The sequence below is a fragment of the Propithecus coquereli genome, unplaced genomic scaffold (assembly GCF_000956105.1).
Source record: "Propithecus coquereli isolate 6110/MARCELLA unplaced genomic scaffold, Pcoq_1.0 Scaffold34, whole genome shotgun sequence".
Lineage (NCBI taxonomy): Eukaryota > Metazoa > Chordata > Mammalia > Primates > Indriidae > Propithecus > Propithecus coquereli.
In genome coordinates, this window is record NW_012149063.1 from 4,621,178 (window position 1) to 4,638,437 (window position 17,260).

General features: G+C 42.8%; 1 protein-coding gene across 2 annotated transcripts in view; it reads left to right on the top strand.

Moving 5' to 3' along the window:
- The first annotated feature begins 505 nt into the window (after positions 1-505).
- Positions 506-17,260, top strand: part of LOC105815585 (cytochrome b reductase 1) — a 25,861-nt gene continuing 9,106 nt past the window's right edge. The window contains exons 1-2 of one of the 2 annotated variants that reach the window (XM_012650774.1): positions 506-723; positions 16,773-16,981. In XM_012650774.1, the coding sequence (XP_012506228.1) occupies positions 531-723; positions 16,773-16,981 (402 nt within the window). In that variant the 5' untranslated portion in view covers positions 506-530. The remainder of the gene's footprint in view (positions 724-16,772; positions 16,982-17,260) is intronic. The other variant, XM_012650775.1, reaches the window with a different exon arrangement.

The window sequence follows — 17,260 nt, forward strand, 5'->3', positions numbered from 1 at the left end:
AGTCTCATTTCTAGATAAGGCCAAGCCCTCTGTTGCCCCCACCACCACCCTACAGGTTCCTTGTCGCTTCCTTGCCCTCAGAGACAGCCAAACCTCTAGCTCTGCGGCTAAGGAGGCTTTATTAATTAAACGCACACACAAAAGCCCATCCAAGGGATCCCTCTCTTCTGTTAACCAAGAGCGCACATCACTGTCCTCCTCAGGCACCCCACAAATAGGGAAGAGAGACGGGACGAGTTCAAAGACAGTGGTAGGTTTGAAATCCTCCGAGTTCTCTTTGAACAACCAACCGGATCGGTTACTGAAGCCCTCTGCGAGCTTGGCACGGAGAGCTCTCGGCCGTGTGATCCCGGGGGTGGGGCCCGTTTCTGAGCGGGGGCCAGCTGCCCACCCCCAGGAGGCCCCACATCCAGGGCCAGCGGCCGAGAAGCCCCTCCCCGCAGGCGGAGACAGCTTCAAAAAGTCGACGCCCCGGTCCCGCCGCCAGGCTACTACCCAGAGGCTGCCGCGGCGCGGGGTATGGGGCTCTGATGGCCATGGACGGCTACAGGGGCTTCCTGGTGCTGCTGGTGTCGGCGCTGCTCGTGGGCTTCCTGTCGGTGATCTTCACCCTCGTCTGGGTCCTCCACTACCGTGGGGGGCTCGGCTGGGACGGGACCGAACTCGAGTTTAACTGGCACCCGGTGCTCATGGTCACTGGCTTCGTCTTCATCCAGGGCATCGGTACTGGGCACCTCCTGGTGGGGCGGGGCCGAGGGTCCCCTCCGAGCGGGGCCGGAGTGCGGGAGCCGAGTCGGCGGGGCGCGGCGGGCCGGGCGGAGCCACGATTTGGGCGGACCGCACGAGCGTGGAGTCGCGGCCCCGCGGCGGGGGGAGCGCGGTGGGGACGCGCTGCTAGGGGCGCAGGGCACAGCGCGGGGAGCGGAGCAGGGCTGGCCCCACTTTGTTAACTCTCTGCAGCGAGTGGCTAGGACGCATTCCGGGCTCCCCGGGACTCCGGCGTGGCGAGCGGCGGCAGATGCGGGAGCCCGGCCCGGGCAGCCCAGTCTCCTGGGACAGCCGCCCGGAGCTTGCGCAATCGGGGCGCGGAAACACCCTTTAGGCGAAGCCTTTCGCCAAACCTGCTTCCAGGCTGCGAATTAGGAGGGGAAGGCCGCGGGGACAAATGGAGGGGCGAGAATTTGCTTCTTGTGACATTCTCAGCCCGGGTGACGCGGCTGGTCAGCCAGCGGCCGGGGCGAGTGGAGCGTCAGCTCCGGGTGGCCCTCCTAGAGCGTCAAACTCAGTCGAGCCCGGGAAGCTGCCAGGACTCAAAAGGGTGTTTCGCTGCTCTGAGCAGTCATTGGACGGTCTTGAGCCCAACTTGTTTATGTGGCGGCCGACTGGCGAAAGTTCCAGTGCGGAGCTTCCTGTTGGGCCCCGGGCGCTGCGGGCCCCGAGACTTGCCTCTGCTCCGGGTGGCCCCGCTTAGCTGCGTCCGCGCCTGGCCCGGGGCGAGCCGCTCCGGCCTGTCTTCTCTGGGGTGGGGCTGGCGCGGAGCAAGGACTCAGTCGTTGGCAGTGTTTGTTGTCGTCGTGTGGTGCCTCTCTCAATGCCCTGACAGTTTCCTTTGCTTGCTGTGTGGCTGGAGGGAACCTCTAGCTAGTGGCGCAAGCACAAAAAGTGAAGTCAAGGCCTTCACCTATAGAAAGTGGCGGATTGGGGTTTTGTCGCAGAAAAAGATCCAGCGGAGTAGAAAGAGTTCAGAAAGAGATGCCCACTGGCTGAAACCTCTAGCCTTGCCTACGTGCAGGCTGCCTTTTCTTCAGTATTTAACTCCCTGCAAACAAGCGATCAAAAAAAAAAAAAGCTGACCCAAAATATAACAAAAACAACAAAAAAAGCCCAACGCTAACCTTATTCGTAAAGAAAAGTGATTTTTGCCTCCTCTGTTTATTTTAAACTTGTGCTACAGCCTTCATAAATGTGGCCAGAATTCTCCCACTCTGGGATGTACTGAAAGATTTTACTAACCCTCAACCATGCAAAGGCTTCCCTGGTATGAGATTGGCATCCGATGTGAGTACCACTTGGCCATCTAAGTCATTTCATTGCATAATTCCCAGCTGTTTTGCCACTTCGCTAAAATGAGAAAAACATACTCAAGTTCCAAAGTCGCTGTTACCAGAAGCACTCTTCTTCATGGTGGAGCCCTTAAGTTTGGCCAGAGCTGTCAATACCTTCTGTTTACTCAAGTGATAGGTCCAGTTTCTTCTCTTTGGTCCAACTCTTCAGAGCAGCTCCTAATACCAAGAAACTTTTCAGAGGTCTTGGAATGTCTTCCCATAATTGAGGGTATGGGAAACACAAGTGATATTACTTGTTCCCTAACTTGCCAAAGAGGAGAAAAAGTCACAATGGCTAACAGTGCTTTCTGTGTCCACTAAGTGCATTATCTCACAGGTATAATAGGAGTAAACTGAGGCAGAGAGGAGTTAAGTAACTTACCTACCCATGGAAGTTGTTTAAATCTTTTCCGTGACCTTATTTTCAAAGTTCATTTTTCTGCTTTTATGGCAATATGCTTATTTTCTGCAAAATCTTCTTTTTAGAGAATCAAAAAACTTCATCTAAAATACACTTTGAAACTCTATATTCATGTTATAGTTCCATTACACAGTTTTTCTAAAAGACTTTCTAATTTTCTCTTAACTTTGTACTTCTTTTAATCTGTTTATGCTTACTTTGGACAAAAATGTGTAAATGTATATTTTGGAAATTTTCATCAGCTGCTTTTACGAAAACTTTGTGTTCTTTAGGCTTTGTTACTGTATTTGTGTTAACATTCCAGTGTTTGTCCTGTCAACATTAGCCATCCTGTTTACAGCTTGGATCCTAGATTTGCAAAGCACTTCAATCGCATAATGCATTTAATTGACATGAGCATAAACATTTTCATACATGTAGACACACACGTAGTTCTCCCCGGTTCTTCCGTATCTTGGCCCACCCACATGAACTCCTCACTCCAAGCAGTAGTAGGAAGTCTTCTGTGCGAGGAGGAGGAGTAAATAGACTCAAATAGACGCTATAGGCCATGGGGGAAACATGTTACAGACTAGCCGTGTTATAACAGGATTTTTTACTGCATAATTGCTGCAAGGAGGAAAATTTTAGGCCATGAGACTTTAGATCTCTAATAATGAACATGATGTAATGGAGTTCTTCCCTTCTGTAATACACAAATATTTGGAGATTATTGTAAGCTTGAAGTGCTTTACAAATGCAATCTGCAAACAGTAAACAATATTTGAAACTATGTGAGAACAAGTACGAGTCCTTTGAACAGTACACTCTGAAGAAGCAAGGCTAACATAGAAGTTACGAAATAAGTCTCTCCATCTCTCCCTCTCTCTCTCCCCTTCTCCCTCTCCCTCTCCCTCTCACTCTCCACCCCCCCTCACGAACTGCAAGCAGATTTTTAAAAAAATGTTTGGATGTATTCTAAAATAAAGTATAACAGATCATGGGAAATCTAAAACTAAAACAAAATTTTAAACTAGTGGGAAATCTAGCTGACAAACTCTGACATGAATCGAGGAAGAGTTCAGAAGAGGTTTTGTGCTTCTCTGAAAGGAATGTTTCCCATGAAATAAGTATACTGCCGAGAAATCAGAGAAACAAACCTTGAAAAGAAGGCCACAGAATAGACCGAAACAACTTAATGCTCTCAAAGTGGCAGTTGACCTTTTAAAAGGTTCAGCAAGGTGGAATCTGTTCTTTAGTAAATGGTAGGAAATTCAGGTGTCCGAATTTAGCGAAAAGAAGTCTTGGAAATTCTATACTCCTAACTTTCCCACATGTAGAATTCTTTGTATTGTATAAACTGAAAGGAGAGAAATTAAATAGTTTAATGATTTTGTTAGAGGATATAACAACATTTAAGTAACCTTTAAAAGACTAACAGAAATTAAGAGCAGTTCCTAAAAGGCCATTAATGTATCTAAAAGTGACTAAATTCCAAGATCACTTAAATGTACTTGAAAAGGCTCTTGTGGTGAAACCTGGCAATGAAGATAATGGAGCCCCAAATGGAGATAATGGTGCCGCAAATACCTACTCCAAAACGGGCCTTGGGGACACCACTAATAACGAAACCTATCAATCTTAGGGAAACAAGGGTTTTTACAAAGCATAAAGAGAGAATTCAAAGCAATTGTGTGTCCAAAAACACACAAAAAGGGTTTCCAAAACACATTTTGTTATAAATAAATGCATATGGATATTTTAATAATGTAACTCATAAAAATGTTTTAGATATGATTGTTTTGCTCACTGCTGTTAATATATCCTTAGCACCTAGGGTAACACCTAGAACCAGCACATGGTAGACCAATAAATGGTTGTCGAATGAATGAGTGATTATTTCTGTACCATCATTAAATTGTTAGTAAAAAAAAAAATGCAATTTTACAACTACTCATTTGTGACGATAATAATCACATCTAGGCCGGGCGCGGTGGCTCACGCCTGTAATCCTAGCACTCTGGGAGGCCAAGGCGGGCGGATTGTTTGAGCTCAGGAGTTCGAGACCAGCCTGAGCAAGAACGAGACCCCGTCTCTACTAAAAATAGAAAGAAATTAATCGGACAACTAAAAATATATAGAAAAAATTAGCCAGGCATAGTGGCACATGCCTGTAGTCCCAGCTACTCGGGAGGCTGAGGCAGAAGGATTGCTTGAGCCCAGGAGTTGGAGGTTGCTGTGAGCTAGGCTGACGCCACCGCACTCTGGCCCGGGCAAGAGAGTGAGACTCTGTCTCAAAAAAAAAAAAAAAAAATAATCGCATCTAAAGTAAATGTGTCTTCCCTTCCCCCTAGTGGTTCTCCTGTTCAGCTAGTTTAGAAGCACTGGTTTAGTCAACCTCAGGGAATAATAGACATTGTATCGCACGGGAAGTGCACCTCTGTTTTAGGGGCACCTTAGAATGGTACTGCATAAGTATGGTCCCTGCCTCCTCTTGCCTTCTTCAATTCTCCCTTCTTTCTTCTGCATCACTGACTTTCTTCCCCAACTTAATTATTTCCAACATGCTTTAATTTCTGTCATGTTAAAAAGAAACCACTCTTGACCCTGTATGCCCCACCAACTACTTCCCTAATTCTCTGCTTGCCTTACCACAGAACTTTTTGAAATATTTCTCAATATTAGCAGTTTCAAGTTCCTTTCCTCCTTTTCTCTCCAGTTAGGCTTTCATCTCCCGCTCCACCAAAATTGCTCTTAAGGAAGTAACCAATGGCCACCATGTTGGGTCAATTCTCAGTCCTCTTCTCACTGGACTGGAAGGCAGCATTTGACATAAGTGACCCCTCACTCCTCCTTGGTCCATTTTCTGCACTTGGCTTCTCTTTCTTCACTTGGTGAATTGGTAGCCTCCAGGACACCAGACTCTCTCGACTCTTCTCTCTTACCTGGTTGCTCTTTCTCAGTCTCCTTTGTGGTTCTTCCTCACCTTCCTGATCGATTAAGGTTAAAGTGCCCAAGGCTCAGTCTTCTGACCACTTCTTCTCTTTTCCTACATTCATTCCATCCGTGATCTCATCCAGTCTCTTGGCTTTAAGTGCTATTTATACACTGATCTCTCCCATATTTATATATTCAGCCCAGTCTCTCTCCTGAACTCCAGACACAAATATCCATCTGCCTACTCAGACTCTCTACTTGGATGTCAAGTAGACATGTCCAGATCTCAACTCTTGATCTTGCTTCTACCGCTCCTCCCATAGCCTTCACCGACTCAGTAAATGGCAACTTTGTCTTTCTAGATGTTCAGGACAAAATTCTCTTAATGTGGTCATCCTTGATTCTTCCCTTCCATACTTCTCATCTGTTCCATCAGAAAATCTTATAGACTCCAGATTCAAAATACAATATTATCCAAATTCTGACCACTGACTTTATTAATTTATTGTCTGTCTTCTCCTTCTAGAATGTAAACTCCCTGAAGAGAGGGATTTTTGTCTGTTTCTTCACTGCTGTATCCACAGCATTACATAGCATGTGATAGGCATTCAATAAATATTTACTAAATTAATGCAAGGTCAGCCAATCCTTTAAACCAGGTGTCGTACCTACAAGGATCAGGTGTACAAAGTAAATAGGTGAAGTGGATTGGGTGTATAGCACCCACGAGGGTGTCTTCCTGGATTCAACTAAACATTCAGACGTGAGAGACTACGGAGACCACACTGGGCACCAGTCCACTCAGAAGGACATAGGACGGGAGCCAGAGCTTGCTGGCAGGGCATGTCAGGTGCTCCCCCCCACCTCCCGGGGGCATCCTTGCAGCAGCAGTCCACATAGCCCTCAATAAGCTGTCCTCTCCCCAGGTGACAGCTCAGGCACCAGAAAATGAGATCCACATCAGTGCCATCAGGGCTTAATGCCCCCATGCCCCATAGGAACCACTGTCTCTTGTAATACTCTATAGTCCTAGTTTCTGTGATCCCTACAGGGGATATGTAGTTGACTAGTGTCCCCCAAAAAGATATGTCCAAGTTCTAATCTGTGGTACCTGGGAATGTGACTTTATTTGGAAATAGGGTCTTTACAGATATAACTAAGGATCTCAAGATGAGATAATCCTGGATTTAAGTGGGCCCTAAATCCAATGACTGGTGTCCTTATAAGAGAAAGGAGGAGATTTGAAACACAAAGACACGCAGAGGGGAAGGCTACGTGAAGACAGAGGCAGAGATTGGAGTGATGAGTCTACAGGCCAAGGAATACCAAGAATTGCCAGCAGACACCAGAAGCTAGAGGAGTGGCATGAAATGGTTCCTCCCACAAAGCTTCCAGAAGGAACCAATCCTGCCCAACGCCTTGATTTTGGATTTCTGGCCTACAGAACTGTGAGAGAATAAACTTGTTGTTTTAAGCCACTAGGTTTCTGGTAATTTGTTATACTAGCCCTAGGAAGTGAATACAGGTAGAATAGTTACCACTGCAAATAGTTTCCAAACTATTGACATTTTCATCAGCTATTTATAGATTTTTTTTAATCTTTTCTCCCAGTCCAGACACAGTTTACCAGTTGGGTCATTTTTATTATATGTAGTGTTGTCTAATAACATTGGTGACAAACCACTTTATCTGTTTACTAGGACAGTTAACCAAAGATCAGATCTTCATGCAGCAGAGTAAAGGTATATATTCACACTTTGAGAGGTGGGAACTGTAGGGTATAGGCAAAACAGGAAACTTTTTCTTAGCTCCAGTGGCTTGTGGATATACGGGGATGCCAGATCAAGGTTGCCAGATCTTCCCATTTTTCCAAGAGAATCTAGATTTTCTAAAAACTTGTTCAAACTAAACCAGCCACAAAAACAAAACCAAACCCCTAAAACATTGTGGTGACCAAGCAAAATAACATCTGTGGACCAAATTGCAGTCCATATCTTCCAGTTTACTGGTGACTTCTGCTGGGGTTTTCTGTCTTGACTTTGAGAGGTTTTAAATATTTCCCTTAAAAGGTAGAACATTCTTCCCTTTTAAGAAAGGTAGACCAGAAATTTTTGTTATAACTTTTTCTTCATATAGAAATTTTCTTAAAAGATCAAACAGGCTTTGAAGTGACTGTGCAGACTTTGTACTTTCCTAAGTTTTTGTTGTTTGTTCATTCAATTCCTTCATAAATTATCCTATCCATTTAATTAACATACATTTATTAAGCACTTACTATATACCAGACGCTGTGTAAAACAAATGAGTAAGATGCAGCCCTGTCTGATTCTCTTTGATAGCCACTGTCTACAAGCTGTTTGCATTTGAGTTGTTGGAGATGAGTCATGGTTTTCTTTTAGAAATGTAGGTTATACTGATCCTTAAATATTTAGAGCTGGCTGGGACCTTATGTTCAACTCCTCATTTTAGAGATCAAACATCTGGCCTGGGTCAGACAACCAGGTGATATCAGAGCCAGTACTGTTTCTAATCTGTCATAATATTGATATGAGGCACAAGAAAATATAGCTGATCTTTCTAACAACACAAACTTTCTGGATATTTGTAAATGTCTAGCCAATTAACTGAATTTTTCCCTTTCATACACATATTTGGTACCAAGTAGCTGCCTTTGTGAGGATTTTAATCACTTCAAAGAGATACTTCTAGTGCTAAAATGCAAAAAAAAAAAAAAATCTTCCAAATCATCCAAATCACTTCCTTCATTTTGACTCTCCAGAGGTTTTCAGTTTCACGATATTCATGCTGTAAGAGAGTTCGAATGCACGGGCGTGTTTCAAAGCTCTGATTCTCTTTGACAGCCACTGCAGGAATCTTCTCAAGAACTCTATTTAAAGAGGATTCTCTGCTTTTTCATTTAAACTTGAGGTCCTTTGGATAGAATCTGGTAAACTCTTGGGTACACAGGGAAATGAGTTATAAAGATTGATAATCCTGTTCTGAACATTCTACCAAGGAGGGCAAAATAATACTTACTTTATTGAAAGAGTGAAGGGAAGTGTAATTGGGCACACCATGTTTAAGTAGAATTTATAAGTGTTTTAAAATTCCAGTGTACTTCAAACTCAATAACTTACTCTTATTTTTGAATTCATTCAAAGCTGTTAAGTGAGTCCAAGTGCACAATACTTTTTACTTATTTGAAAGGACCATTTTATCTTATATTAGCTAATACTTGGCCCAGCAGTATAATTTGAATTGAGTTTTGTGGGGGGTTTTTTGGTTTTTTCTTTTAGAGAGAGTCTCACTGTCGCTCAGTCTGGAGTGCAGTGGCGCAATCATCGCTCCCTATAACCTTGAATTCCTGGGCACAAGGGATCCTGCCGACTCAGCCTCCTGAGTAGCTGGGACTGCAAACACGCGCCACCACACCTGGCTAACTTTTGAAAACTTTTTTGTGAAAGAAGGTCTTGAATTCCTGGCCTTAAAGTGGTCCTCTCATCTCAGCATCCCAAAGCACTGGGATTACAGGCATGGGCCCCACATGCAGCCTGTTTGAGTTTTTGATTTGTGCATTTTGAAAGAGGATCTGTCGCACACAAAAAATAAGTATATAAGGTGATGGATATGTTAATTAGCTTTATTTAACCATTTCACAATGACATTTCAAAACTTCATGTACACTGTAAATATATACAATTTTTACTTGTCAGCTACACCTTCATTTTTCAAAATAAATTTCAAAACAATTAAAAGAGGATTTGCTCATTTGCTGGGAATGCTGATTAATTGCCGTGCTTTATTAAAATTATTTATTCACACATACTTGCTGAATTCCTACCAGGTGCCAGGCTCCATGCTAAATACTGGGATGTGACAGTGAACCAGACAGACCTGTTCACACTCTCGTGAATCAGAAGATCTAAACTCAGAAGCACAAGAGTCAAAATGTTTTCCATGTATGGGGACATTTCTCTGTCTCCGAGAACCCCTCCTTTGCCACACACACTTTGACAGATCCTAAATTTGCATTACTTGCTATAAGACAAGCTTGGGTATAAGGATGGTTTTGTAATGGTATATGGATGGAAAGCTGGTGTCGAACCAGAAATTACATCTTAGAGAATACATATTTTCACATATTCCTGAGTTTTGATTATGCAAGTAGGAGCTGAGAAATTTTCTAACAATTAAATTCAAATTCAAGTTACTATATTTTCCACTTCATTGTCTAAAGAATAATTAGTATTAATTTCTTCCTCCCTCCCTTTTCTTTCTTTTCCAGTTTATCATACTAACATGTTCCACCACCGATATCTTCCTTTTAAAGGATTTAAAATGTATTTCTCACATATACGTGTTCCTATTTCCCCTCATTTTCTGGGGGAAAATGGAATACCAACTAGAGCTTCTAACAGCAAACCCTAGTTTCGGTCACAAGTAGCTGTTTTATACCATTTCCCCTTCTTGTGGGCTTGGGAGACCTTTTGCTTCCTTCTCATTGAACCTCAGGAATGGTGTCTAGGTAAGTGCCAAGCCAAGGAAGCAAGAAATATTGAAATTTCACTCTCCAGGCAGTTTTTATAACTGTTGAGAACAGCTTCTTGTTTAAGAAATGTGATTTGATTTGTTAAGGTTGCCCTTTTCTCCTGAAGTCCACCGTATTTCAGTTACTTATACATTTTTTTTTTATTTCAGCATATTATGGGGGTACAGATGTTTAGGTTATGTATGTTGCCCTTGCCCCCCTCAGCCCTCTTATACATTTTTAAAAGTATATAAACAGCTCATGCAAATGTAACATTTTGCAGTTACCGTTCATTTACCCAGAGAGCATTTTGAAGCATAGCCAGCTCTGCAGCAGAGCCTCTCTGTGGCCAGGAGAGATGCCAAGAACTTCCTGTGCTAAAGATCACACGCCTCACTCAGGCGAGAGCGCCTTGCCTCTCCCCGAGCTGCCTATGGAGTAGGGGAGACTGATTGGCTATTGAGTGTGTAAGCTTGCGAAAATGCTGTTTTAACTTTAAAACTAGAATGAACTCCTTCAACCACAAGAAATCAATATAATAGACCCCCATGTACTCACCACTCAGATTTAACAGATGTTGAGACTTTTGGCAATGTAAAATGTTACAAGCTAAAACTTAGAGCTGGTAGGAATCCAGGATGAGGCAGGATGATGGAGGGAGAGGCTGGAGGTAGGCACGGAAATAAAAGAAGAGATAGGAAAACTCTAAATAGACCTATGGACTCTCAAACCGTAATTGTCTTGCCCATTTAGACCAGAGGCAAGCACCTCTCCTGCTTCGGAAACCTCTAAGGGCTTCCTCTTACAGTAATAGGATAATAATTGATGTTTCCTTGATGACCCCAAATCATCAATAAAAGGTTAATTGTGTTCCATTCATGCTACTGCTGGAGAGGGAAAGCTGGTGTGCAGCCACTCTGAAAAACATTTGAGTAAGTGTAAAAGGTTTAAAAACCAAGTTTGACACTCAAAGGGGATAGAGTTCAGTTTTATGGAAAATTTCTTTTTCTTTTTCTTTTTTTTTTTTTTTGAGACACAGTCTTGCTGTCTCACCCTGATAGAGTGTGGTGGCATCATCGTGGCTCTCTGCAACCTCAAACTCCTGGACTCAAGAGATCCTCCTGCCTCAGCCTCCTGAGTAGCTGGGACCACAGGTTCGCACCACAAGGCTCAGCTAATTTTTTCTATTTTTAGTAGAGATTAGGTCTTACTTTTGCTCGGGCTGGTCTCGAACTCCTGACCTCAAGCAATCCTCCTGCCTGGGCCTCCCAGAGTGCTAGGATTACAGGTGTGAGCCGCTCACAGAAAATTTGACACATTCCTCTGTGATGCTCCATAGTATTAGGAAGAGTAAAAAGTCTTCAGTGGAAACACAGTTGTCTTTGATTTTTTGGCAACATTTTTTAAAAGTAAACATTTATTGAAAAACAACAAACATGCAGAAAAGTACCTAAATCAAAGTGGCATGTTTTTATAACATGAATACATCTGTGGACCCAGATCAATTCCAGAATCCCCCTTGGAAATGCTTGTAACATTCCTATCAGTCATGATAACTACTCCTGACTTTTTACATCAGAGATTAGTTTCAATTTTGGAAATTTTTGATATAATATCCAGGTTGGAGAGAAAAAGCTATTATGGTTTATTGTTCATAATTTGCTTTTAAGGCAAATACATCCTGAGTATTTCCTCTTCATGTATAGATACTCACGTTCACTCATCTAAGATTCTTCCACCCTCCCCTCATTCAAGCACCTCCCTGGTGCTTGGATGATATGACGGTGACAATGATAACAATAACAACAATAACCATATTAATTTTAAAGCACTAATTCAGGTGGAGCCCACTACCTAACCTCTCCGCCTCAGCATCTCCTCTGTACAATAGTAATAATAGTTGTACCTTCCTCACAGAATGGAGGTGAGAAATAAAATGTAAACATAGAGCACTTAGCATGGTATCTACTACCTAGCAAGGGCTTGAGTGTGCATGTGTGCATGTGCACGCACACGTGTGTAATAGTGAGGCTAAACCAGGAGAAGGGAGATGTGTTATTAGGTCTTTATATATTGCACATTTTTATTTTACTACTGCCTAATCACACAGATTGCAAAAGGGTCCACTTTGTGGATAAAAGTTCATTGAGTCATTGGGTAAAGAGGCATTTGCATTCCCTGAAAACTAGAGAATTATATAGGGTGTGCCACTGAATGTTCAGAAGAGAAGAAGCACAAGGAGGGGAAACGCCAGTGTTTGAGTTGATATCAATTTGGTTTCTAGATTTTGATCAGTCTTCAGGAAGTGCTTTGCATTTGTTTATTTAAAAAATACTTACGGGCTGGGAATGGTGGCTCACGCCTGTAATCCCAGCACTTTGGGAGGCTGAGGTGAGTGGATTGCTTGAGGCCAGGAGTTCAAGGCTACCATCAGCTATGATTGTGCCACTGCACTCTAGCCTGGGCAACAGAGTGAGACTCCATCTCTAAAAATAAAAAAAAATTAAAAATAAAAATAAAATAAGAAATACTGATGGATTTCGCACACACACACACACACACACGCGCGCAAGTAAAACTGGTGAACTCTAAATACAGTCAGTGATTACATAGATGTCAATTTCCTGATTGTGATATTGTACTCCAGTTATATAAGTTATGTTACCATTGGGGAATCCTGGGTGAGAAGTATATGAAATCTGTCTGTATTATTTGTTACAGCTACATGTGAATGTACAATTAAAATAAGAGTTTGAAAAAAGAAGTTCTCGTGTTCTATAGCTGTGGTCCCCAACCACTGGGCTGCAGACTGGTACCGGTCTGTGGCCTGTTAGGAACTGGGCTGCACAGCAGGAGGTGAGTGGCAGGGCAAGCAAGCAAATCTTCATCTGTATTCACAGCAGCTCCCCATCTCTCGCATCACTGCATAAGCTCCGCCTCCTGTCAGATCGGTGGTGGCATTAGATTCTCATAGGAATGTGAACCCTACTGTAAACTAGAGGGATCTAGGTTGCTCACTCCTTATGAGAATCTAATGCCTGATGATCCAAGACGGAGCTGAGGCGGTGATGCTAGCGCTGGGGAGCAGCTGCAAATATAGATTATCGTTAGCAGAGAGGTTTGACTGCACAGTAAATGTAATGTCTTGAATCATCCCGAAACCATCCTGCCCTCGGGCACTCCTCCTCCCCGGTTCATGGAAGAATTGTCTTCCATGAAACCAGTCCCTGGTACCAAAAAGGTTGGGGACCACTGTTCTATAGCACTAGAGGATAACTATAGTTAACAATAATATATACTTTCAAGTAGCTAGAAGAGAGTATATGGAATATTCCCAACACAAAGAAAGGATAAATGTTTAAGATGATGGATTGCTAATTACCCTGATCTGACCACTATACATTATATGGATCAAAATATCACCATGTACTCCATAAATATGTACAATTGTATGTCAATCAACAAATTAGGAAAACATACTTATGGAGCTATATACTTTGAGCCTGAAGCTGTCTTAGGCTCTGGGGATACAAGGAGAAACAGCAAGACACATTAATGCCCTCAGAAAAGATGAAGTAGGGCAAGAGGGTACCTTGAGCTGCTTTAAAAGTATAGTCTTTAAGGTATTGCATTAAATAGTTTCAATTAAATGGTTAAATATTTCTATTCATTGAGTATAGAAGTGATTATCCAAAGTCTCCATGTTCTCAAGGAAGGATAATCAACCAACATTTATAAGATACTCATACACACTGAAATTAGTAAGTAGTAATCCTTCAAGGTTTGGATTGTGTAAAAGGAATACTGCCCTAATGGTGAGGGCTGTGGAGCGCTGGAATGGGACTGAAGGATAAGAGGAATGACATCTTGCTCTGAAAGCTTTAAACAGACTGAATTCACATCTGTCTTTGTAGGTAATGTGTTTCTGCCTAAAAAAGGAATAGATGATCCCTTATATTTTTATAATCCTATGAAGTTTTATATATTCTTATTATAAATGCCTTTGATGGAGTGAGGCTCATTTTTTTTTTTGGTGGAGTTAAAAAATGTACATGATATATTGCTGATATAGTGGAATCCATTTTCCAAGGAAGTATTCTTTAAACTTTTTCAGTCTGACACTTATTTCCAGATATCTAAATTTTCCCTGATGTGGACTGGAGGCATGAATAGGGGCTTAAACTAGGACACTTAAAAAAAACAAACAAACCCTTTTATTTATTTATTTATTTGAGGCCATGGTCATTCATTTATTTCACATTTTATTCTCATTACATTAGGCTAGGAGAGGAAGGAACCATGCACCAATGTATTGATTGTGCTATTTTTTTTTTTTTTTTGTCTTTCAGACAGCATCAGGATCCAGGTTCTGTCTTTAAGTAAGGTTTCTGGATCAGAATCAGAAGAGGGTAGACCACTGCTGTGGGGGGCTTCAGGCTAACAGGAAAAAGGCAGGGGATAGGCATGGAGCTGACCATGGAAGGTTCATGTTCCAGGGCTGCCATCTAGGTACCCCAGGATCCTGCATGCAGCTCGGGGGTGGGGGAGTCCACAGTGGCCCCTCCAAGTGAACAGGGATGGCACAGGCCCAGGGCTGGTACCCGGGAAGTGGGAAGTCAGGTGCGTCTGCACAGGGAGCACCTGAAAAGATGCTGGCCTTCCATCTGTATCCCAGAATCCTGTGTAGGTCCTCTTCATGAGGACAGGGCCAGGGTTGGCTCCTCGGCCTCTGGCTGGCCTCATGAGTAGTCCAGTAAAAGTCCTGCAAACTCATCACCATCTGGAGACATTACTGCCAGTTCCTCTTTATGCCTCTCTGCTCAAGACAGTGGGCAATTGCTTTAGACCACTCATGATTTTTCTTGCTCAACTCTCCAAATTCAAGAGATATCCGTTCTTCTAGGAAGCTCTGGGTCTCCTGGCCACTCCAAGGGTTAATTAACTGGTCTGATGGTTTTTCTGGTTTCTTGGTTTCTTTTTCCTTCTTTACTTCCTGAGAGTTTCTAGTAATTTTAGTCCAATGTCTCACTTTCTCCATTTTTACTCCTGAGTTTTCTCCTGGCATTCTTCTCACTGCAGCCTCGGGGCCTAATTCTGAGTTGGCAGAGAATCCAGGACAATCTGAGATGCCCGAGTGTGGAAATGTGTTTGCTCCTCTCTGCTTTGTGTGGTCTCTCTAAAAAAAAGCCTTTTTATTGACATTTAATCTACATGCAAAATGACAAATCTTCTTTCAGTGAACACCTCTGTAATCAGCACCAGGTTGAAAACAGAATATTGGTGGGAGCCTTCGAAGTCCCTTGTGCATTCTGTTGCAGTTGCAGCGTCCCTTCCTCACAAGGGCAACTAGTGATATCATCCTGACTTTGAACTGCCGAGATGAGTTTTGCCTGGTTATTTACTTCATATAAATTGAATCATACTATGTACTTGTTAATGTTTGGCTTCTTGGGATTGACATAATAGGTTGATCCATATTGTTGAGTGTTATTCTAGTTGTAGCTCATTCATTCTCTTTGATATATATTATTCCATGGTGTGAATAGAATTATTCATTCTATTGATGATGGGCATTTGGGGGGTTTCCAGGTTTTGGCACCATAAATAGTGCTGCTAATAATATTCTAGGACGTGTCTTTTGGTGAACATATGTACATATTTCTTTTTGGCATATACCCAGGAGTGAAATTGATGGATCATAAGGTATGCATAAGTTTAACTTAAGTAGATACTGCCAATTTTCCAAAGTGTTTGCTCTTATTTAAAATATTGGGTCGAGCAAGATGGCTCACACCTGTAATCCTAGCACTCTGGGAGATCGAGGCAGGAGAATCGCTTGAGGTTGGGAGTTTTAGACCAGCCTGAGCAAGACCAAGACCCATCTTTACAAACAATAGAAAAATTAGCCAGAAGGGGTGGTACACGCCTATAGTCCCAGCTACTCAGGAGGCTGAGGCAGGAACGTGGCTTGAGCCCAGGAGTTTGAGGTTGCTGTGAGCTAGGCTGATGCAACAGCACTCTCGCCCTGGCAACAGAACAAGACCCTGTCTCAAAAAAATAAATAAATAAACTACCATCAGCAGAACATTAGAGTTCTGATTGCTGTACATTCATTTCAATAGTCAGTACTTTCCGTATTTAACCATTCAGATATGTGGTAGAGGAATTCTCATTTGGTTTCAATTTGCATTTCTCCAATGACTAATGAAATTGATCTCTTAGGTTTTATTAGCGATTTGGACACACTCCTTTGTGAAATGTCATTTAAACCTTTTGCATGTTTTTTATTCCTTACTCTTTCTTTTTCTTATCAAAGTAAGACACTTTTAAGAAGAAAAGTGACAACAGGCGTAAAACAGATAATATGATTAAGACTTTGGTTTGAATGTGATAAGTTTGAGATATTTGGGAGGCATCTATATGGAGATGTCAAGAAGGCATTGGATTCTGTGGATCTGGAGTATAGACAGTTCTGGGATAAAGATGTAAATTTTGGAGTCCCTGCCACATAGATATCATTTCAGAGGAAGAGTGAATGAAATCACCCACAGAGAGTGCAGAGGGAGAAAAAGCCCGAGGACTGAGCCTGAGAGGCACCAAGGTTCCTTCTCAAGTTGGGAGTGAAGAAAATGCCAGCCCCCTGCCCAGAAAGAGCCCCCGAGAGGCAGAAATAACATGGGGAAGAGGGGAGACGCGGAAGCAAGGGAAAAGGATTTCACAAAAGGGAGTGCCCAATGTGTCTAACTGTTCATTTTGTGTTGATTTTTTTCAAAAAATTCTGTCCCCTTTCATCTCTCCCTAGCCATCATCGTGTACAGACTGCCATGGACCTGGAAATGCAGCAAGCTCCTGATGAAATCCATCCATGCAGGATTAAACGCTGTTGCTGCCATTCTTGCCATCATCTCTCTGGTGGCCGTGTTTGAAAACCGCAATTTCAGTAACAAAACCCATCTGTACAGTCTGCATGGCTGGATTGGACTGACAGTTGTCATACTCTATGTCTTGCAGGTCAGTGTCTCAGTGTATTTATAAACGAATTATAAAAGGTAAAACAGGCTGGGCGCGATGGCTCATGCCTGCAATCCTAGCACTCTGGGAGGCCGAGGCGGGAGGATCGCTTGAAGTTAGGAGTTCGAGACTAGCCTGAGCAAGAGCGAGATCGTGTCTCTACAAAAAATAGAAAAATTCACTGGGTGTGGTGACAAGTGCCTGCAGTCTCAGCAACTCGGGAGGCTGAGGCAGGAGGATTCCTTGAGCCCAGGAGTATGGGGTTGCAGTAAGCTATGA